General features: G+C 55.2%; 1 protein-coding gene across 2 annotated transcripts; it reads left to right on the plus strand.

Annotated features, from left to right (window-relative positions):
* Nucleotides 1-1,630: 1,630 nt before the first annotated feature.
* LOC144717957 (uncharacterized) lies at nt 1,631-23,537 on the plus strand. 2 transcript variants are annotated; one of them, XM_078593799.1, is made up of 12 exons: nt 1,631-1,846; nt 6,264-6,343; nt 9,903-10,011; nt 10,576-10,906; nt 12,926-13,047; nt 13,604-13,730; nt 14,835-15,035; nt 15,395-15,558; nt 16,428-16,524; nt 16,964-17,069; nt 17,849-18,926; nt 20,096-23,537. In XM_078593799.1, exons 1-12 carry the CDS (start codon nt 1,790-1,792, stop codon nt 23,162-23,164), a joined length of 5,541 nt encoding a protein of 1,846 aa, XP_078449925.1. In that variant the 5' UTR covers nt 1,631-1,789; the 3' UTR covers nt 23,165-23,537. The 2 variants fall into 2 exon arrangements, with proteins under 2 accessions (XP_078449925.1, XP_078449926.1); XM_078593800.1 differs by having other exon boundaries at nt 10,576-10,861.
* The last annotated feature ends 263 nt before the right edge of the window (nt 23,538-23,800 follow it).

The raw sequence follows: 23,800 nt of genomic DNA on the forward strand, positions 1-23,800 counted from the left end.
GTGTTTGATTTTCAGCCATGGCTAACATTAGTGGTAAATTTCATGTGAGTCGATCCAATAACGGGGTGGTGCAGATTGCATTAAACTTGACACCCTATCACGTGACCTGTTTTAAATTCACAATAGGGGGCAGCACTGTACCACGCACCCTTCCAATGAGGTAAATGTTGCATAGCAGCCAAATCATATTTTGAATACATGTTTTATTTACTGTGCTTCTCAGAACTGAAATGTATCCCAATTAAGTGATAACACTGTGTAACAATTGTTTTTGTTCCTGGGTTGTAAGTGTTATTTCCTAATTGCTTATATCTCAAAAGTACAGAAAATAGCTATTATTCCCTCACAAACTTTGCTTTTGTGACCAGGACAGTGATATTTTGAAATGTACCTATTTTCAATGAGGAAACTGGCGAATGTGTCTTTTCGTTAACATAAAGTAAAATAAACCAACATATGAATCAAAATTAACATGTATTTATACTAAAGTAATAATAAAAATACTACAAATAAATGATGTGACAGTGTAATCAAACTTAATGTGATGCTGTTTTGCGTGCGGTAATTGGTGTCCAGGCTGAGACCATAAAGGTTTTAGCGCGGGTGGCTGAAACCTGAATTTACACCCAGGTATCAGTGGTGCAGCCTATGACCAGATCACCCAGTGTCCCAGTTCCGCTATATGTCCGAATCTTAGCGGGGTTAATCACGGGATAATGCTTGGATGAGTGACCACCATGCACAAACAGGGCTTGGCAGCATAGTGCACAGGATGAATCTATTGTTGTACTCTTTATCTCCACACGCGCCTGTCCATGCTGCTTGCCATTACCAACCCACACTGGCCAATGTCACCGAAGTATGGTCAAGTAACCCCCAAGATCTGTATGGCACGTGGAGGGCCCTCGTCCAGCAGTGGATTGACACAAACAACCTGTTTGTACATCAGCGGTGCAAGGGGCAGGGGGCGCTGTGATGGCGCAAAATGTCCCAGAGACCCTGCGATATTTTTACCGCCGAGAGATGGCGACGGTTTGGGGATGCCTTCATCCAGCAGTGGATCGATCATGGTTGATAATATCTCACATGGGATTTGCTGGGGGAGGGGGGGGGGCGAGAAGGGTCCCAGGAACCCTTCAAGATAGGTGTCTTGGAAAAAAAGTGGTAGGGGCCCTGGGAACGCAGTTGTGGTGGGGGGGGTTAGAGAAGGGGGAATCCATAGAGCGCCTTGAGACAAACAAGAGGTAGGGGCCTTTCTGGGACGAGATTGGGGAGGGATGGGGTGCAGTGGCAGATTAAAATGCCCCCACCGCCCCATACCTTAAGAGCGTGAAAATTGGTGTTTTGTTGATATTTACCCCACCCCCTCCCCGCCGCCTCACGAGGAAGGGGGTGGAAGGGGGAACCGGGGGGAAGGAGCCTCTTAGAGGGTGGATTGAAGGGGTTAAGGAGGAGGCGCCCCCCCCCCACCAGGGGCGGGCTGTGGGGGGGGGTGCCGGGGGGCTGGCTATGGGGGGGCGGCCTGGCTGTGGGGGGGGGGTACCGGGGGGCGGGCTGTGGTGGGGGCAACGGGGGGGAGGATTGAACGGTTAAGGGGAGAGGGGCTCCAGGAGGGCGGGGCTGTGGGGGGGGGGTGACGCTGTCACGTGACGGGCGGCCGAACCATCATGGCGGACGCGGCACGGCGCTGGAGGGAGCGGAGCGTCAGCGCGAGTTTGTTTACCGCGGTCGCGCTCTGAAGTCGATGGCCGATTTGCGCGGGCAGTGCGGGCGAACGGCGCCGTGAAAAATGAAAGAGAAGCAGAAGAAGAAGAAAGGCAGGACATGGGCGGAGGCAGCGCGCTTGGTACGAGCCCCGCGCGACACTCGGGGCGCGCGCGGAGCGAGCCGAGGCCTAGGCCAGGCTTCTGCCCGGGCTCCCCCCGACCTCGCCTGAGTCTTCCCCCCCGTTGGCGCGGTACCCCGTTCCCGGGCGCCCCCGGGCTCAACGCGAGGGTTTCCCCCAATTATCGCCTGAACTCCTCGTTTCGCCCTGTCGTCTCCCCGTGTCCCCCCTCCACTTGGACCCCTGCCCCGCGCTCTCTTGGGCTCTCCCCTGTTTCTCCTGGTACCGGACCCGCATCTCTTCCCTTCCTCGATCACCCGGCGTCTCCTTGTCCCTGCTGACTATAGCCCGGGTCCTCTCTGGCCCTGTGAGAGCCCGGAGAGCGGAGTTGTGGAGGGAGACTCGCTCCTCCGGCGTGAGTTTCTCTGGCGGAGAGAGACAGAGCGGCCCTGGACCGTACGGCGCGAACCCGCGCTGTCAGCGTGGAGCGAGCGGGACAGGCTGAGACGGGAGAGTTCGTGTACACTGATATGTGTGTGTGTACCCTAATGTGTCTGTGTGTACCCTGATATGTGTGTGTGTCCTGGTGTGTGTACCCTGATGTGTGTGTGTGTCCTGGTGTGTACGTGTGTGTCTTGATGTGTGTGCCCTGATGTGTATATGTACCCTGGTGTGTGTGTACCCTGATGTGTATGTGTGTACCCTGATGTGTATGTGTGTATCCTGATGTGTGTGTACCCTGATATGTGTGTGTCCTGATGTGTGTGTGTGTGTCCTGATGTGTGTGTGTACCCTGATGTGTGTGTGTACCCTGATGTGTGTGTGTACCCTGATGTGTGTGTGTACCCTGATGTGTGTGTGTACCCTGATGTGTGTGTGTACCCTGATTGTGTGTGTGTCCTGGTGTGTACGTGTGTCTTGATGTGTGTGTCCTGGTGTGTACGTGTGTCTTGATGTGTGTGTCCTGGTGTGTACGTGTGTCTTGATGTGTGTGCCCCCTGATGGGTGTGTGTCCTTATGTGTATACATATACCTTGGTGTGTGTGTACCCTGATTGTGTGTGTGCCCTGATGTGTATCTTGATGTGTGTGCCGCCTGATAGGTGTGTGTCCTGATGTGTGTGTGTACCCTGGTGTGTGTGTGTACCCTGATGTGTGTGTGTGCCCTGGTGTGCGTTCACTGCCATGTTTGTACCCCTGGTATCAATGTATGGACTCATTTTTTGTGTACCCGTATGCGTATATGTCTGACGTGTGATGGTGTGCACCCTTGTAAATCACATACACTTAGGTGTGTTTGTGTCTGTGGGTTTGTGTACTCTGGTGTGTGAGGCATGTAGCGTGTGCCTTCTGTATGTGTACCCGCGAGTTTGTGTACCTGTGTGTTTGTGAATCTGTGTTTGTGAGCGTACCCTGGGGGTGTTGTGTTTCTCTGTGCTTGTGTAGCCGTGTGTTTACCCGTGTTTACCTGTATGTTCGTGCGTGTGTGCGGGTGTGTGTACTAGTGTGTAATTACCCGCGTGTATATGTCTAAATTTGTGGACCAATGTGTATTTGTACATGTGTGTTTATATACCCATGTGTGTGTGTGTACTAGTATGTATTGACCTGTGTGGGTACCTGTTGGCGGTGGCATAGTGCTTAGCACACTGCACTTCGAACCTGGCGACCCGAGTTCTATTTCAGCGTACGGCTTACATGAATGAGAAATATCGGAAACAGTTCTGTGACTCCCCTAGGTCGGCTCAGCCTTGAGTATCCAGTGCTGTGTGTAAACATCAGCACTGGATAGACAAAGGCGGCAGTGCACCGCTTCGGTGCTAGTTAACAGCACTTGCCCCCAAAAGTCTGTGGTCAAAGGGCGGTCGTTTTGTACCAGTGAGCTATTGTACATGTGTGCACCCGTGTGTTCGCGTGTGTGTATGTGTATGGGGAATGGTGGCGCAGTGGTTAGCGTGCTGCGATTCCCGCTCACGGCCATCGCCAGTGACGATTACCTGAACCGGTCCTGGTGCGGTATGTAAACATCACCACTGGGGAGACAAAGGCGGTCGGGCATGGTGCTGGCCACCCACCCCCTTGTGTATTCTCTAAGAACACTTGCCCCAAAATTTTGTTAAGGTTTTAAGAGGGATCTTTGTCCCTGTATCTCTGTGTGACCATAATTGAGTGAACCTGTGTGTGTGTACCCTTATTTGTGTACGTGCGGGTGTGTGTAAACAAATTGTGTGTGTAACCGTGTTCCCGTGTGTGTCTACCCTTTTGTGGTTGTTCTTGTGTGTTTGTTTACTATGATGTCCACGTTCCCAATGTTCTCTTCACGTGTACCCTGTTGTGTTCATGTATTTGTTGTGTGTGTACCTGTGTATATGTCCTGTGACGTGCGTGTACACAGCTACTGAACTTATTGTACATTTTGTACTAGCGCCATTATTATAGTATAAGGCTGTCTCAAGTACGCTGTTTCGCAAGTCTCCAATAGTTTCACGCTTGTTGGCGATGTTTCTTTGTATATGGCCGACTACATTTCTTATATAGCATTACTGGATCTTTAATGTGCACTATGAAGCACATGACTCGTATCTCTGGTTAACGCCTGCAGAATTAACCAGGGCTGCCCTAGGGCTCGAACCGTGAACTTCTGCAAATGCGCTAATACTCAGCCATGTCACCCGTGTTGATGTTTACACACAGTACTCGGTACCAGAGTGTTTGCATTACCCTGGTGTGTTCACGTACCGCTGTATCCTGTGGTGTGCATCAGTGGCGCACACCAGGCTAAGGATTTCAGACGGAGGTAGATTGTTTCCCTCGCAAGAGTACTCGGCTAAAATGAGTGAATTTGTGAATTGTTTCTGGAAAAATACGAAAAAAATGCTCCTGTGATATAAATCATTTGCCATTGTCTATCCATTGCTGGATGAAAGTCTCACCAAACCATCACCATTCTTTCATGGTCTAGTACTGCTACCATCCATCAAATTTTTGTACATCTCTGCAGTGGTCATCCTCTTGGACGTGTTCACGTATTTGGCTGCTCTTCCGTCACGAGTCTTGTCCATCAGCAACCATCCCATATAGATGTGTCCTTCCCAAGCCTAGGTACTCTTTATGCATATACGTTGAACTTCTATCGCACCGTACTTAGCCAATTGTGTTAATTGGAGGTGCGGGGAAAAGACAACAAACTAAACTCAAAAAAATTTAATTATCAATTAGATGCATTTTATGTGTCTTCCCTGATGCATGCCTCTCAATGCAATTTCAATCATGCGTCTCTCCACTTTTGAGCTCTTGCTCCATGTTCTTCATTCAGTGTCCCATGTTTTTGATTTGTATGGCGGAGTAGGTTGTACGCACTGATTGATATTGTCATCTTCAGACACATCAGTATGCTTCTCTTATTAGTGTGTTTCAATTCTCAAAGGTACTCCATGCTGCCGTTGTTTTTCTTTAATACATCCTTTTGATCCTGATCCGTCTTTAGAAAGCTGCAATAGGTACCCATATGCTGTGTTTTCAAGTTGTGTCCCATTGACCCTTATTTTCTTTAGCAATGGCTATCTCAAATTATCAGGGGAAAGTGGTTGGGGGCACTGCCTCATTTGCCCCCCACCCCCAACACTGGATGTGCTCGTCGTGTACACGGACCCGGGGGTGTGGTGATGTGCGTGCGTGCAGGGAGAGCGGTAGTGCAGCGGTTAGCTTATGCACTGTGAGCCCGGCGACTCGGGTTCAATTCACACTCGCAGTTAACACAGGTGACGAACATGTCAACCAGTCCTGGGCCTCCCCCAGGTCCACTCGGGCCTCTACATGAGTATCTGGTGTGGTGTGTAAAGCATCAACACCGGCGTGGTGCAGGCCACCCACCCCTTCATGTGCTGTGCTGGCCACGATCGGTGCTCACTCTCAGCACTTGGCCCACAAGTCTGTTAAGGCTATTTTGGGGATTTTTGTCTTAATATACATGTGTTTGTGTATCCTGGTGTATTGACATATCCTGGGTGTGTATGTCTTTTCCTGTTGATTGCCAACGTAAAGCGTGAGACCGTCGTAAACACGTCCTCAAGAGCTGAAACATCTCGGTTTCGTCTTCGGGGAAAGACTCGCTTGGGGTTCGGTGATGATCCGAGTGGCTGGAAAACTCGAGTCTGTAGTCTCTCATTGCTGCATCCCCTGCACGCCCATGTCATGCAAGGATCTGCTCCGATGCCCGATTCGTTTAGCACGCTCGGCGTGCGGGGAGCTGAGACCACCCCTGCCTCAGTGGGTTTGTTCGGCTATCGATGAGGCCCCCAGCATCCTGATGCTGGAGTGATGAGCACTTGTGTGGTGCGCGGTGAGGGCTCTCGGCTCTACCCATCTCCGCCCCCTCTCTTACCTCTCAGTGCTGTGACCCCACTCCCCTCACCCCACCCCTCCCCTCTTGCCCGCAGGTCCTGGAGAAGTACCCTCGCCCTATGAGCCACAAGGAGATCCTGCAGGTGATCCAGAAGGAGGGGCTGAAGGAGATCAGGTGCTGACCCCCCCCACGACATCTCACTCACACACAAGTACTGGGGAGACAGGTGGCAGGGTGTGGTGCTAGCCACACCATCTTTTTGTGCCTTGTGCTGGCCTCAGTAGGTGCTCACAAACAGCACATGCGCCAAAAGAGCCTTTCCAGCTACAGGAGAATCTTTGTGTTTTTTTGCTCTTGCTCAAACTGCTGTCTCATTATAATTCTTCAATAATGGATTATACCTTCATGGAGACACTGTATTTTTAAGATAGCCTAACAGTACTCCTGTTTTAATGAAGGGCTGTGCAGTAGGAAGGGCTGTAAGTATCTACACAGCAATGTTGTACCATTGGTGGTTTATGTTTCTGCGATGCTGGTGGAATTGCTTGTCCTTCGTTCAGTTAGAACTCGATTATTCCTCTACAGCTCCCATTGTCTGGAAGTCTCTTCCACCAGCTGCCCATGCCATATATTTTCTGCCCCTCATCAAGTGTGTTAAACCGGGATAGTGCTCAGATGGGCAACCGCCATACACGGCAGGTTGTCATAGGTGGCTGTGTAACTGCATTGTGAGCAACGATGGGTAGGTACTGCAGCAGAGTCCATTCGTGGTGAAGTGTGATTAAAATATCTTAACCCGTACAGGCGTAGGGTTGCCCTCATCCAGCAGTGGATTGACAGACGCAGCTTTACATGTTCTCCTCTTCAGGCCCGCCGATGTAACCCTCCGAGGTTCATTTTTCTAGCAAGGGTTGTATTTTCTAGATCCATCATCATGGGACCTCCTTTGCCAGTACCAAAATATGATAATAGGTTTTCCCCTTTTTTCTGGCAACAAAACAGGTGTTAAGATGTTAAAACACCAAACTGAAACCTTTTACAAGGAATAATGTTTGCATTAACCACAATACTTGTGGTCAGAATGCAAACAAATAAACTCTGATAATATATGCATTGTCTTTGAAACTTATTTTTTGTTTGCATTCTGCCCACAAGTATTGTGGCTAATGCAGACATGATTCCTTGTATAAGGTTTCAGTTTGGTGTTTTAACATCTCAACACCTGTTTTGTTGCCAGAAAAAAATGGGGAAACCTTTTCTAGACCCGTTGCTCCAAATACGCGGCTCGGATGAGCCGCCCATTGTGATGATGGTTATTATCGGTGACATGGGCGTGGAGATCGAGACTTTAAAGTCCACCTGCCCTCCTTGCCACCGCCTCGTGAAATCTGTCATCGGAGAGGGCGCATGTGTGATGGTTTCTGATGGCGGGGGTGGCGGGGGTGGCGGGGGCATATACGATGTGGATTTGGGACTCTTTCTCGAGCGTGAGCCTGGTGCCTCGATCCGATCATTTTGACTTTATTCCAGGTACTGCTATGTATGTGATTTCACCATAACTTGCACCCCGCATGTCCTTTGGACATGACCTTACCTCCTTCCAGCCAGGAAAAACTTTTAATCTTGTATAGAGCTGTCTCTCTCTCTCTCTTGCCTTCTCTGTGCTAGACTGTAAATCCCAATGCATCTCGATTTCTCACTTAGTCTGCGTTTCTATCGGTTTCTCTATTCCTCTTTCCCCTCTTCTACCTCACCCTCAATATCCGTTGCCTTCCTTCACTGTATCTCACCCACTTCACTCCCCCCTATCTCTCTCCCTGTTTCTCTCTCTCTCACCTCTCGCTCTCCTTATTCCCGCCTCTCCCATTCACGTCTTATTCCATCATGCATCTTTCTAATGCTCCCACCTGCCGCCGTTCCTCGCTCTCCTCGTTATGTTTTGCTCTCTCACTTTCCTCCGTTTCACGCCTTGTCCATTCCTTTCTGCCTCATCCTAACTCCTCTGTCTGCCTCCTCTTAACTTTCTCACCTCCCTCTTCTATCTCTCTCCTCTGTCTTATTTGTACGGGATACACGGCTGGGGTGGACAAGGGTAGTGGGAGGGCGTGATGTCAGTACGACGCACGAACTTGGCTCGGCGCTGTGGGATGCACACTTGTGTGTTAGCCAGCCAGGCAGACAAGAATTCAGGTAGGAAGCCAGCCAGAAAAGCTTTTTCTGATATAGTATGATAATACCCATGAGTAAAATATACATTTATAAAGCACCTTTCTAGATGCTACTCAAGGTGCTGTACATCACAAAAAATATAGGCCAAGGAGAAGAAAAAAATCAGAAGACAAATAGAAGGTGCTGTAGAGAAGCTGCAGTATAAGAGCAAGAGAGTAAGCGCGTGTCCTGGTGGGGTTTCTACGGGGCGCCGTTGTCTCTGAACCGCGAACACAGCTGGGCAGGGCGCTGCGCAGTTGGGAAGCAGCGCAGCAAAAGGAGGCACGGCCACCCGTCGTGCCGAGCCGAGTCCGAGGGATACACGGGGTGGGGTGGGGGACGCTGGATATCGACGAACTAAGCCTTCGCGATGATGGCACCGATGGGAGGTCAAATCTATCGGATAACTTGGTTGTACACTTTTGACAGCCCTCATAGGTTAGAGTAAGAATCTTAATTTCCACTCTGCCCATCGTAGCAATTAGCTGGTGAAGAGAGGCCAGGACCAGACTAATACGTTTGCAGGCCGGGACCCTTCACCATTTGTTACTTAAGTCGCTCTCCTTCCAACCCAGCCTCCGTAGGTCACAAATGGCAAACAATTAATCCAGAGTGTGAATAACACATTCCTGCGGAGGGAGCTGCTAGGAACGTTGGGTTGCTCGGTCAATGGCCAGGGTCAACGGCGGCGTGGTGTATTCCGCAAATATACCTGACTGTGAGGGCGAGCACAAGCTGGCGTGAGTAGGTTAAACGTTGAGTTTTATAAGGGCACCACGGGGTGACCAGCCCCTCCCCACCCAGCCCCACCCCTCCCACCCCCCACCCAGCCCCACCCTCCCCACCCAGCCCCTCCCTCCCCACCCAGCCCCTCCCTGCACGACGGACGGACGGACACAATAATCCCCTGTGGGCTGGTGTAACCAGGAGGTTCCTATCAGTATAACACGACGATTAAGTTTACCAGTCAGTGCAGATGGTGTATGGCTCACAGATTATGATGCTGTACAAACTGCGGGCACCTCGTAGACTAGCCGAGGCCTGTTTGTGCAGGAGCAGTAAATATACAGCCGCGGAACGCCAACAAAAACAGAAAGCGCAGCAGCAAACGGCAGCGGCAGCCCGTTTCATGAAGCCTTGTGTGTTGCTGTGCGTGCACCCCTGCAGCATATTTTGTTCTGCTGCTGCTGCTGACCCTTACGACACGATCCAAGTAATCCATTATGAATCGTTATATTGGCTGTGAAAAAACTATGCGTTGAGTTGAAACATTTATTTTGTTCATTTATGACATGAATGTAAAGTCAATGCAAGAAATGGAAGTGCACCCACCAACAGAGCACGTGGGTGACCAGTTGTCGAATGGCAAGGGTTCACCAAATTCCACACGCAAATAAGTATATAGCTCTAGATTTGCTTCTGCTGCTAAGTGTGATCATGCTGGTAAAGGTAGCGAGCGATGGTCAGTGTGGTAAGGGTAATAGCACACGCTCACCCTCTCTTTGTCTGTGTCGCCGACACTCAGTGGTACATCGCCCCTGGCCTGCCTCAACGCCATGCTGCACACCAACTCACGTGGGGTCGGGGGCATCTTCTTCAAGGTGCCCGGCCGCATGGGCGTCTACACGCTGAAGGTGGGACACTGACACAAACCACACTCACACCGCACGTGCCACACGCACCACACACGCCACACCCACCGCGCACGCCACACTCGCACCACACAAATACACACCAAGTACACGGCATACTCGCATCACACTTATGCCACACCCACCACACACCCTCCACACTCAAACCACGTATGCCACACACACCACCACACCCAGCATCTGCTGCTCACACTGCACACTCGCAAGGCGCACATCTACCATCACACGTGCCATACACCCACCACATGCACGCCACACTCGTGATACGTACACATCGCACTCACTACCTACACCAATACCCATGGGCAACGCACACCACACGCACCATACTCTTGGCAATTAGACTCCACACTCACTGCACACAGCAGACACAGACCACATGCACACAACCTCTGCTGCACACCAATTGCACCGCGATTGCACCACTTTGTCACCCTATTATAAGCGCCTAGTGGCGATGTGTCAGCGGAGGTGTCAGGCCCTGCAGGAAGTGTGTTCAGGTCCCGGTGTGAGTTTATGGTATTGGTGATGTCACTCCCTACTCAGAAGGACGCGGCTGCTGGGCTGGCCATGGAGGGAGACGAGGTGGGAGATGAGGAAGATGGGGATAACGAGGAGGATAATGAGGGCGTAGAGGAAGAGGAGGAAGAGGAGGAGGTTGGGGAAGAAGAGGAGGAGGAGGGAGAGGAGGAGGAGGAGGAAGAAGAGGAGGAGGCGGCGGCAGCGGTTACGGCGGCGGCGGGGGAAGAGGCGGCGGTTGCTGCGGAGGAGGAGGAGGAGGATGAAGAGGTGAAGAAGGAGGAGAGTGCCAAGGAGGAGCCAAGCAGCTCATGTGAGTCGGAGGAGCCTGACAAGGCCAAGGAGAAGAAGAGTAAAGGTGCGGAGCTCAGAGATAGTTGGTCGGCAGCGTGGAGACGTGGCGGGATTGGTGTGGGAATAGAGCCATGTGGTTAATACTTCAGTGTGCCCTCAACACACCCGGCTCATTCACGGGATGGGGTGCCCCGAAATATATCCGTTGTCTTAGCTGAACACCATTATTTCCACGAAGACCAATTTGTGCCATTCACAGCTTGTAATGTTAACTATATTGCTTTTTACGTTATGGAAAAATCTATGAAAGGAAAAAAGACACCAATTGGATACGTTGAAAACCGCAAAGCCAATTCTTGAACGCACATTCGAATGGTTCGGTCGTTAGGAGTGCGCAGGGCTACACCGTGACGTTTCTGTGCAGTATCAAGACGCAGCTAAGAACAACAAGTCAGCATTGTTGTTGAGCTTGTGGGGGGGGTGGGGTGCGATTTGTCATGGGGGTTTATTTTAGGGGGCCACCAGAATCCTCCGCTGTATGCGGGGGGCACCACTGTATACATCCATCCGCTCTCTGTATTTGGAGGACACTGTCAGAAAATCCACTCGTATTGCACTCCACATTTAAACCAGACCTCGAGGCCACATTGAATGGGAGCTACTTACAATTGCAACGATGTTGTGCACCACGACACGAAACAAAAACCCCTTTGATAATAAAATCGACGCTTTTCTGGAAGATACTGTGTGAATCTCGACCGCTGCTCCAGATAAGGTTTGAGTCCGAGTAACTTTCCCTCCTGAATTTCGACTGTGCGGTTAAAATGTATATTTGTCTGGTAAAATGTAACACTACCTTACGGTCGTTTATTTTGTATCTTTCCCTCTGCATCCTGTCCTCAACGTGCATCTCCTGTAAGGTGACGACATCAATGGTTATGTCCCATTAAGGTTCCAGTCAGGAAGTTGCATTGAGTTGCATTGTTTAGCTGATCCACTCAAAGACCTTGTCCAATTGGTTTCTGGACCTCAAGCGGGCCTTCTTTTTTTGGAAAGTTGGCTCTACTGATCATATCCATATTCGATTTAATGAAATCCACTTTGCCCAGATGACGATGTTGTATTTAATGTGACGTGAAAACACGTAAGAGGTGGGTCGCCGCGGGAAGGCGACCGTCTCCCACCCATTGCCATTTAGCTCCTGAACATGTTGCCAATTCACAAGAATATAAACCCATGGTCACGAGCAACTTCCACAAACGCGGTGGGGTAATGCGTTAACTAAAGCCTTTTGTTTTAACTGCAATATTTGTATTCTTTGGGTCTTTCGGTAAAGCCACGAATTATCACGACGTTTGCAATATTTGACCTGCTGTACAAACAATTGGTCTTAGAACACTGAGAAAACTTCTCGACTCGTCTTTTGAAAAAAATGTATTCTTAAAAAAACGTTCTTTTTGTAATTCCCAAAGAAACACTCTACATACTTCCCTTCAAATTCCCTGAGTGATTTCCTGCTCAAATGAGCATTGAAGTGATGCTCATTTCCCATTAACAGCCTCTAAGCTAGTGGTGGAAATCCATGTTCCTATGACAGGGTCTATCCCCAGGACAACCAATGTTGCCTTTCTCACAAAGGGGGGGGGGGTATCTTTTTTATTGACCCTAGAGAGATGATGGGCTGAGTCAATCCCCAAACAGGGTCGCAACCTTCCGATTGTGAGCCGCTCGCTCTACCGCCGAGCCTCCTGGCCGGATACTGGACCTTATTGATACACATTGCTGATCGCCGCCCCCCCCACCCCCACCATGTACCCCGTGGCCCATGTGACTGCTACTTCACCTGGTCAGTTTCTTTGTCATGCAAACTCAAGCCGTGCAGCTAAATTGTTATGCGTATTACTATCCGTATTACTACGCATTACTTGAAAACATCATGAATAATTAATCCGTTTAAATGCATGAAACGTCCAGTACGCAGCTCATCTGGAGTGCTGCCCTCAACATTTTTTATGGAAAATGGCAGCACCTGTGCAGGGAGCGCGAGACACATGTCCGTCCATCTGTGTCCCTATCCCGCCAGTGTCCGGGAAGCCGCCCTCTGAACCCGCGTCCCCAACTCCGTCCACCTGTCCTTCCCCGACGCTGACTGCTGGCAAGGTCATGTCTCCCTCGCAGCAGCACAGCAAGCGGGCCGTCAAGCAGGTAACCCCAGCCAGCATCTATTCTGGGCCCAGGGGGAGGGTTTACTCAGTGGCGTTGTGTGCGTAGCATGGGCACCGGTACAAGGAATTAAATGGGAGGCCGGGCCATGTGTTCTATCGCTAACCCTGCTCGCCTCGCTTTGCCGCGTACTGATGGCGCATCTCATGCACGCGCGCATGCGTGTATTTCGCACCCAACGTAGGTTGAAGCATTCTGGGGTGTCAAAATAAATAACAAAGGAATAAACACTGAAGGAACTGCAGCGGTGCGCAAAACCAAATTAGAATTTATATAAAACTCGTAGAAGTGACATTTACATTTTTTATGTTTTAAGACAGTCCTGATAACAAATGTGACAGTTTTTTTATTCATACATGTCAAACCTTTAAGGTTGATGCTGCTGTGTGAGATGGGGTCATGGAGCTGTGTTGTGACACAGGGTGAAGGTAGACCTGGTGAGAGATGCGGGGTGAGCGAGACAGGGCGAGTGATATGTGGCGAGGTAAGACGGGGTGAGGTCGAGGGGGTAGGGTGTCACGTACTCCCGTGTTTCCAGGCCCTGAAGCAGCAACAGCAGCAGAGGAAGCGTCGCTCGGGTCTCCCAGTGTCGCCCGGGAAACCCATCCCACGGATCATCCTCAAGCCGCTCAAGGGACCCGGGCAGCAGAGCCAGGCTCCCGCCGGTACCGCACACTCCACGCACCCAACACTCGCCCGCATTCACCACACTCGTTCACACACGCACCACCTTTACCATACGCTATGCACACCACACTCGCTCACAAGACACACACACACACCACGCTCGCATCCACCACACGCACGACACTCGCATACTTCCCCACATACCACACTTGCTCAGATGCACCACCTGTACCATATAAAACAAACAAAAAAGATCCCCCGTATACCCAGACCAGACTGTTGGGGCAAGTGCTGTTGGCGAGCACCTATGAAGGCTGGCACGGCACACGAGGGGGTGGATGGCCAGCACCACGACCACCTATGTCTCCCCATATACCATGCTGTCTCACATACGCCACAGACACGCCAAACATACCACACTCACATACGGTACCTCTACAGGACAGCACCTCTACCAATACACCACCTCTACCAAACCATTCACCCTCTTTCAGCTCGGAGGGAGATTCATTGGCCCGAGTTTATCTTTAGTGCATACACACAACTCGGTTCCTTGCCGATCCAAAGTATTTATTCAGGACCACATCCCTCAATCTTAGACACGTGGTTCTCACTCATTCTCTGTTAATGCCCCGAACTGGAATCTCATTGCTTCAAAAAGTCCTTTGTTACTCCCCCATATAAATTACAATATGATGCCAATCTATCGATTCTTTGATAACTTCACTTGGACTTGACATATCCTTGTCTGTTTACATATTTGTACAACATTTGCCTGATTACTGATTAGTGTTTATCACGGTTGGCTACATACGGTGCGAAAGAAGTTCTACATAATAACTTAAATGTAGTTCTGCTAAGATCAGTCAGACATATCTGAACTGAATTCTACTACAGGGAATTTATTTTTGTACAATAATTTCCAATGATCACTGTTTGCTTCATTGCTGTACTTGAATTTAATTTGCTTTTGTAATTTTGGCGACCTAGGTCCCTCTTGCAAATGAGATTCATCCTGGTCTCTTGAGTTCTCACAACCGCTTAAACAAAATCAACTTAACTTGAACCACAAACAGCGCAACCTCCTCTCCGTGTCACCTCCCCACGTCACCTCCTCCCCCGTGTCACCTCCCCGTGTGTAGCGTACGAGGTGAAGCAGACGGACGGGACGCTGGGGGCAGCGCGTGCCGACGGGGAGAGCACGGCCGCCGAGGATGAGGAGGAAGAAGAGGAAGAGGAGGAGGAGGAAGAGGTGCCAGGACCAGAGAATAAAGAGCCGCCCACCCCAGCCGTGGCTCGCCTCACGCGCAAACCACGTCAGAGAACGCGGCGGCTCAGCTCCGGTACGAACCCCTCGTGCCCGTGCGCAAACACCGTCACCACCCAACGTGGGTGGGTGTGTGTGTGTGCTTGTGCGTACATGTTTTGTGTTTGTGTCTGTGCGTGGTTATGCGTAGATTTATTTGCCTTGCCAGCCAAGGCGATGACGTCATTACGCGTGACGTCATCTAGCGTCGTCGCACAGCATACGCGCCTCGCCTGCCGATAACGTAATTACGCGTGACATCATCTCATGCAGCTTTGAACCCAAAAGTTATTGTCACTCACAAGTACCCCGGAGGCCGAGCGCGTGTTGGCGAGCGTCGCGGCGCGCTTGCGCGTGCATTAATTATTCCTCCCTCGTTGCTCTGTGCACGAGCAGGGCAGCTGCGGCGGGCGCGCGAGGGCGAGATCGACGTGGAGACGCCCGACTCGATCCTCGTCAACACCAACCTGCGCGCACTCGTCAACAAGCACACGTTCTGCGCGCTGCCCATGCACGCCCAGCACCGTCTGCTGGCGCTGCTGCCCGAGGTCGACCGCCAGGTGCGCACGCTGCCCCTCCCCCACTCTCCTCCCCCTACCCCCACCCTCCCTCCTCCCTGGCTGCACCGCTGCTTCCTCGGTTGCCAACGTGGGCGGTGCAGGGTCAAGGGTCGGTTTTTGCGGGCGCCGGGTCGGGTCCACCTGACATGAGCATCTGGCTGTTTTTTTAATTTGATATAAATCATGGTTGCGGAACAGGCCCAGGTGCCGCTCCGATTCCCGCTTGCAATTCACAGCAGGGCGCCACGCAGGCAAGGCCGATGAGTCGGATGCCTACCGTGACCTTTCCCTGGTGCTGGTTAAGGTGGCCCCTTGAGGCGGAATCCTCTTATTCGGTGACTTAAGCGCCTGAGTGGATCATAACGCAAGCACTTGCTGTGGAGTGTTATCCGACCACTGACCATGAGCTTGTCACCCACAAACCACTACGCGGGTGGGCATCCACCTAGAACCCCTTCCAAACCGATTGTAGCCTGGACTCGGCTAGCTACTTTGCAGCTACACACAGAGTAGATCTACAACGTGAAATAGCCGAGTGATATAATGAGAAGACTTCTAAGTGTGGGTGAGCGGGTGACTCGAGTGAGTCAGTGAGTGGTGGATCATCTCTATCAAATACAACGAGGTAGGAACTGGGCGCTGCATTCCAGATATGACAGCAGCATTCCTACTTGAGCCAAATGTGTGCTTTGTTGTAGCAGTAATGTTGGCCTATCTACAATGGCCTAATGATCAAGACACCTGGAATGCGCCAAATCTCGTCGGATCCTTCGAAAGCTCTCAGGGTTGAACGTGGATAGTGGCGGTTCTGTGGACGCCTGCCATGCCCAGCGTGTTGTTGAACGCGTGTTGACTTCTCTGCCGTGCAGGTGTGTGCGGACGGGCTGGCGCGGCTCAGCGGGACGGCGCTCAACAATGAGTTCTTCACGCTCGCCGCGCAGGAGTGGAAGGAGAGGCTCGCAGAGGGTACAGCACGCGCACGCACTGTCACGCTCACACACTCGCGCACGCGGTCGCATATACTCGGAACACTTGTATATATACAAAGACAAGGATCTCCCCCCCCCCCCCCACTCGTCTAGCCTACGTAGACTGTTTTTTGGCAAGTGATGTTAGCGAGCACCTATAAAGGCGGGCAAGGCACACGAGGGGGTTGGTGGCCGACGCCATGCCCGACCACCTTTGTCTCCCCAGGACCGGTTCAGATTATCATCACTGGTGTTAGCTGTGAGCAGGAATCGATCTTGGGTCGCCAGCTTCGTAGCGCAGTGCGCCAACCACCGCACTACTGCTCCCCACAATAGACACACAATACATACTCGCGTGCCCCTCTACACACACACACACGCGCATGGGTTGGTCTGAGTTGACCCGGTTGTTGCTGTTGCTGGTGTCCCTTGCTTAGGGGAGTTTACGCCGGAGATGCAGCTTCGGATCCGGCAGGAGCAGGAGAAGGAGAAGCGCATGGAGCAGTGGAAGGAGCGATTCTTCGAGCAACACTATGGCCAGAGGTCGCTCACTCTGCCAACCGCCACACCACACGCCGCCATCTGCCTCCCATGACCCCACCGGTCTCGCTCCCCAACTCCTCTTCCTACCCGCAGACGAGACCACATCACCCCGTCACTCCGATCCCTTCCCCGAGCTCCCAATTGAGTCCCGGATCAAATTCAATTTCGCACTCGCTGCCTTCCAAATCCTCCATGGACTCGCCTCTGCGTACCTCTCCCCTCATCTCACTCTACTCCCGTCCACGCACTCTCCTACCTCTCCCCTCTCATCTCACTCTACTCCCCTCCACGCACTCTCCTACCTCTCCCCTCTCATCTCACTCTACTCCCCTCCACGCACTCTCCTACCTCTCCCCTCTTATCTCACTCTACTCCCCTCCACGCACTCTCCTACCTCTCCCCTCTTATCTCACTCTACTCCCCTCCACACACTCTCCTACCTCTCCCCTCTTATCTCACTCTACTCCCCTCCACGCACTCTCCTTCCTCTCCCCTCTCATCTCATCGTACTCCGCTCCATGCATTCTCCCACTTCTCCCCTCTCATCTCACTCTACTCCCCTCCATGCACTCTCCCACCTCTCCCCTCTCATCTCACCGTACTCTGCTCCATGCACTCTCCTACCTCTCCCCTCCCATTCTACCTCCTCCACACACTCATCTTTTGAATGCAGACTTGTTGAGGAGTGTGCGCTCGCCAACCGATTGCAGTTAGCGACAATCGCCAGCTTGGTTGGTGCTGGACATTAATGGCGGCGTCCGGCCGGACATCTCCCGCAGGTCAAACCTGACGCTGGATGACCTGGACCAGCTGACCAAGCGCGAAGAGGACGAGGAGGAGGACGAGGAGGAGGAAGAGGAGGACTCGGGCGATTGCAGCGATGCCGCCTCGGCGGAGCGTAAGCAGGGGCTGGCGCCGTCCTCTCCACCCCAGGCCCCCGCGGGGAGAGGCACCAGCCCCCGCCCGCCCCGCGAACCCTCACCACTGCCCGTCACGGAAGAGCTGCCCGGCACGGAGGAGAAGGAGGAGGAGGAAGTTAAGGGAGCGGCAGCGGTGGCGGCGCCAGTGGTAGTGGTGGAGCCGGAGGAGCCGGAAGAGCCGGAGGAGCCGGAGGAGGCTGTGGAGTTGGTGCCGGAGCCAGTGCCGGATAATCCTGTGCCGATGGAGGCGTCGAACCCTGATACGGAGGACGCGGAGCCATCGGCAGAGGCTATGGAGTCATCGGCGGAGCCAGGGGATGAGGCCATGGAGTTGGAGCCGAGCGTCTCTGATGATGCCCTGAGGACTGCAGATACCAGCCTCGCGTCCCGCAATGACGAGCCCTCCCCCACTGCTGCACCCGCTGCACCCACTGCACCTGCTGCCTCCGCTGCCCCTGCTGCACCCGCTGCACCCCCTGCACCCGCTGCCTCCGCTGCCCCTGCTGCATCCGCTGCACCCGCTGCACCCGCTGCCACTGCTGCCCCCGCTGCCCCCAATACTCCTCCCGCCGTCGCTCCTAAGGCGAAGGCGTCCCCTTCGCCTACCGAGACAGCGCCCAGCTTCTCTACGTGCCGGACCAGGGAGCGAACCCGGACACTGCTGCTCTGCCGGCAGCAGGAGGAGGGCGCGCATGGCGGCGGCGGCCCCGACTTGGCCGCCCCCCTCCAGTACACGGTGGTGGTGTCTACCGCCAGGTCGCCCCCCGCCCACGCGCGGGCGGCGCCACTGGGCCGGGAGGAGCGGCGTGGGTCGGTGTGCGAGGGCGGCAGGCGGAGGGGCAGCGAGGGCGGCGTGGGGCACAGCCCCGAGAGGAAGCGCGCCCGCGTGGAGGAGCGGGAGGGCCCCACCGAGACGCTCAGGGTGCCGCCCATCAAGGTGCGCACCGGGGCACTCCGGCATGCCACGGCGTGTTCCGCGCGGCGCCCGACTCCCAAGCTCTCCCTTGCGTCGGTGCCGTAGCGAGGGCAGGGTGGACGGGGAACACGTCCAAACGGCGATCTGAATTGTAAACAAAAGCAACAGAGCGTGCAGTTGGGGACGGCTGGTGGCTCGAATTTTTGGCGTGGCCGTGCCAATGTCACAGCCCCGGTGGGGAGATAGGGTGTGAGGATGGCGCAACGGGCGCCGAAATGTGTGTCTATGGCTCGGCCCTGCACCGTTAACTTATTCTCTTGCCTCAGAATGCGCCCTATCTCGTCAGACATCGCAAGCTAAGCAGGTTTGAGTCTGGGTTTGTTTAACTGTGAGATTAATGGTGGGCAGCAGAGTGCAGCACAGCAACTTCTTCTGTTGCGCTGTGCCGTGCTCCCACATCTATATTCCACGCCTTTTGACCAGCGAGGTGAAGTATGGTCATATAACCCCCACGTAAGGAGGCTCTAAACCAGCAGTGGATTGACAAAGGGCTATAACATGTACGTATGTACTGGAGAGTGCTATCTGCTGGAGAGGATGAGTGGGATTGGGTGTTCAGTGATGTCAATCTCGGGTTCGGGTATTGGATTCCTCTTGGAATGCCGTTTCCAATGGTGTGGAGAACAGAATGTGGGCAAGGCCACAGGTGGAGTGTATCGTGTGTTCTGAGCAGACTTAGGTGAGCATTTACACTGAGACCTCATTTACCAGTGGCAAAATATAGTAATAGGTTTTTACCCTTTCAACTGGTACAAAACTGACACCTTTATACGGCTTTTGGCGTCATCTGGTCCAACACCAATGGAGACTAGGCTCTAAGAAAAGCTGTCTCGGGTGTGGACCAATCAACTTCAAGGACAGTGCATATCATTATCAGAGTTGATTCTTTTTGTATGCATTTTGACTGCTTGTGTTGTGGTTATTGCAAACATGATGCCTTGTATAAAGGTGTCATCTTTTGTACCAGTTGAAAGGGTAAAAACCTATTACTACAGGCTTAGGTGGCTTGAACTACAGGCCATGGACCACGCATCAAGCAGCACAGCCTCGACAGAGCACTCGCCCCTCACGCGCGACTCGCGCTCACCGCTCGCCCTAACCACGCCATGCTTCTGTTCTGCCTCTGCCAGATCCAGCTGAAGCCTCCGCTGGTGATGGTGGTGCAGAGGACCACGCCCACGGTCACGCCGCCTCCGCAGACCGTGGGTCCCAGCGCCGCCAGCGGGGCGCCGTCCCCCTCGCCGTCACCGGCGGGGCACGGGGCACGCCCCGCGGGGCCCGCGCGCACCCTGGCCGACATCAAGGCCAAGGCGCAGCAGCTGAGGGCGCGCAGAGAGGCGGCTTCGGCGGCCGGAGGGGGAGGAGGAGGGGGAGGAGGAGGAGGAGATTCCACGGGGTCCGGCAAAGCCCGAACGTCCGCGCAGGCCAAGGCCCACACGCGCGCCAAGCTGAGGGCGCGGGCGCTGCCGGCGCACGCCACGGCGGTGCGGCCCAAGCTGCTGCTGGGAGACTGCGCCCGCAGCGCCGCGCGCGAGGGTGGCGCCGACACTCGGGTGGACGACGATCGGACGGCGGAGCGTCGGCCCGGCGAGGCGCTCCCCGTCGCCGGCCCCGCTTTAACGGAGGATGGAGCCGGCCCCGCGGCACACGCGGCCAGAGCTCCATCGGGAGCCGCAGCGCCGGTGGAGGCGGCGACGGTGGCGACGGCGGCCGTGTGGACGAGCACTTCGTCGGCGGGGACGCCGGCCGTGCAGGTGGCGCCGCGAGAGGAAGGGAGCGGAGTGCTGGGTAGCGCCGGCACGACCGTGTCGGAGCCGCGCGCCGCGTGTTCCGCACCGTCGCCGCTCGCCACGGCGCAGTCGTCCGAAAGCGCCGCCGCCGTCGCAAGCCCCAAGGCCGCCGAGTCGGCGCTGGACCTGTCTCTAGCGAGAGTGGAAAAAGAGCCATCGCCGCAGCGGGGGGCGCCCGTCCCTGCCGATAAACCTGTGCCTTCCTCGCCGACCCCTCCGCGCCGATCGGAACTGTCGGACGAGCGGGGCGACCGCCCCACGGCAACGGCGCCGCCGGCGCCACCCCCCACCACCCCCGACCGCGAACCGTCGCCGCTCGGGTCGCCGTTGCGGCACCGGCGGACCGACGGCGTCGCCGACGATAGCCGGACCCCGATCGCCACGTCCGAGACGTCCGAGGAGGCCGGCAGCGCCGGCGCGGCCGACGCGGCGCCGAGCTCCCCGGGCGAGGATCCCACGGGGCTGGCGGTCGGCTCGAGGCCGCCGGCCGAGCAGAGCCCGGCGTCCTCGCGCTGCGCCACCTCCTCCATCCAGGCGAGCAACCCGCTGGTGACGCAGCTGCTGCAGGGCAGTCTGCCTCTCGAGGTGGTGCTGCCACAGCCCACGGCCGGCGGACAACTGCACATCACGCCCTTCCAGCCGCCGGCGTCCGGCGCCGACCTCGTGGCCGACAGGAGGCAGCGCCAGTCGCCCAAAGCGCTGACCTCCAGCTCGGCGAGCACCGACTCTCCCCCCGCCGAAGCCGCCAGCGGCCGACAGCCTCGCAGTGACGTCCCCGGCGCCGGTGACGTCCCCGGCGCCGGTGCCACCGCGCCCAACTTCACGCGAATCCGCTCGCCCCCCGGCACCCCGGATGGCGCGGCACCGCCGCCGCTCCGCCCTCGCTCGGTCGAGGTGCCAGGGGAGGAGGTGCAGGGCCGGGCCGGGGTGCTGCTGGCGCTGTCTCCCGGCGAGCAGGGCGCCGGCAGCGCCGTGAGCCCCGGCAGCCGGGTGGCGAGCTGGTTGCAGAGCCAGAACGGGTGCGGCGGCGGCGGTGGCCCCGGTACAACCAGGGGACCGGCGGGGGTGGGCCTGGGCCAGCAACTGATACGGCTGGGGTTGCCAGCGGCGACGGGCCCGCGTGGGGATGGCACCTGTGCCAGGCCCAACTCGAGGCCGAAGGCCCTCATGATGGGACTCAAGCGGTCGCCTCCGTCGGTGAAGCCCGCCGTGTCGGTGCACTACCTGCTCAACACGTCCACCTACGGCAAGAGCCCCGAGCGCAAGAAGGTGCCGGCGCCGGCGCCGCAGGAGAACGGGGAAGCCGGGTCCGGCGAGCAGGACGCATCTCACCACCCTCCCCATCACCAACCGCATCACCCACCTCATCACCCGCCCCACCACTTGCCCCATCATCATCACCTGTCCCATCACCAGCTGCAACAGACTCAGAATCATCACCAGAATCGGCAGCACATTCAGCCCTTCCAGAACCACCAGCATGGGCAGCATGGGCAGCAGCAGCAGCACAACCAGCATGCGGTCGCACAGCCTGCCATTAAGGTGGAGAGGAGTCCTTCCTCCTCCACTTCCTCCTCCGGCGAGCAGTCCGCGCCGGACCCTCGCCCCGAGTTGGCCAAGCGTCTTCCGATCAAGACGGAGCTGAGCGCTCGCGAGATCAACCAGGCGTTGGTGGCCATGCACCAGCGCTACCAGACGGAAACCGTGGTGAAGGTGGAGGGTGGCGGTGGTGGCGGCGGCAGCGTTGGCGACGGAGGTAAGGACGGCTGCCTGCCAGTTTCGATGGCGTCTGCGCAGCTCGTGAGCATCGTGACGAGCGTGCGGGATGGCCAGGGTGCCATGGAGCCGGGCCGGGCGGTGCGACTCACGTACCAGAGCCAGCAACAGCAGTTCAACGCCCATCAGCAGCAGCAGCACCAACAGCAGCACCATCACCAGCAGCAGCAGCGCGGGACGCAGGCCAGCAAGCACCCACAGCACTTTCCGTCGGATGGTTTGCCTCCGCACCACCATCACAACCACCCCCACCACCATCACCACCTTCACCACCAGGGAGTGAACTGCGGACAGCCAGGGGGTGCCGGCGGGGCCGTGCCCGGTTTCCCCGGCGTGGTGCTCAACCACAGCTGCGGCGGCGGCGGCGGCAACCTCCTGTCCTTCAGCGCGTCGGTGACGGCCATCTCTGCGCCGCCCCATAACCCCGCGGGGTCCGCCGGGGGCCCGCTGACCCTCAATTCGGTGCCGCTGGGTAACCAGGTGTTTGGCGGGGAGGGGGGGCCCGGCGGGGGCTCCGAGCCGTGCCCGTGCCGGCTGAAGGCGCTGATCGTCTGCCAGGGCTGCGGCGCGTTCTGCCACGACGATTGCATCGGGCCGTCGAAGCTGTGCGTTGCCTGCCTCATGGTCAGATGACACGCGCTGCGCTCGCCTCCCGCGAGCCCCCCCGACCCCCCCGGCACGTTTCTTTTCTAAGCCCCTCCCCCCTCCTACCCTCCCCCCCCGTCGTCGTTTTGTTCGTCCCGTCACTCTTGCCTCATGGACCCGAGCGGAGAAGAAGATAACTTATTTTTTACGTTTTCACTGCACATGGTTTTTAACATTGTATTTTTTAAGACACTATAATAATATCCAGCCTCGTAAGGTTATATAAAAAAAATGTATAATAAATAATTACGGACTGGTAAAGCAGTGAGGAGATCAAAAAGATTAAACTATTTAAGCTTTAAGACAAAGCCTAACCTTTCCATGTCGTGCGAGCTGCGGAAATAAAGAGCTTAGTGTGAGACTCTCGCTGTGGCGCCGTGCGTGGATGGGACGGAGGAGGAGAAGCCAACCCAAGACGGGACGAACGTGGCCACAGCGCTACGCCCAAGTTGGTCATAGCACCAATGGCCCAGTAGGTGTCCCTGCTGCTACAGCTGATCAAAGGGTTCCTCGTGAGAAGCCTTGCTCGCCCCGAGGCCGCAAAGTCTTCATCGGTGTCCCCGTGTCTCCCCAACTGTGCCCGTGTCTCTCCCAAGGCTTTAATGTCTCCCCCCAGCCTTTCGT

The sequence above is a fragment of the Lampetra planeri genome, chromosome 4, assembly GCF_965212315.1.
Source record: "Lampetra planeri chromosome 4, kcLamPlan1.2.h2, whole genome shotgun sequence".
Taxonomy (NCBI): domain Eukaryota; kingdom Metazoa; phylum Chordata; class Hyperoartia; order Petromyzontiformes; family Petromyzontidae; genus Lampetra; species Lampetra planeri.

Excerpts from the sequence above, each read along its gene's own strand:
- LOC144717957 (XM_078593799.1), top strand. The coding sequence starts at position 1,790 with ATGAAAGAGAAGCAGAAGAAGAAGAAAGGCAGGACATGGGCGGAGGCA. Across the intron at positions 1,847-6,263 it reads GGGCGGAGGCAGCGCGCTTG|GTCCTGGAGAAGTACCCTCG; the intron begins GTACGAGCCCCG and ends TCTTGCCCGCAG. Across the intron at positions 17,070-17,848 it reads GAGCAACACTATGGCCAGAG|GTCAAACCTGACGCTGGATG; the intron begins GTCGCTCACTCT and ends CATCTCCCGCAG.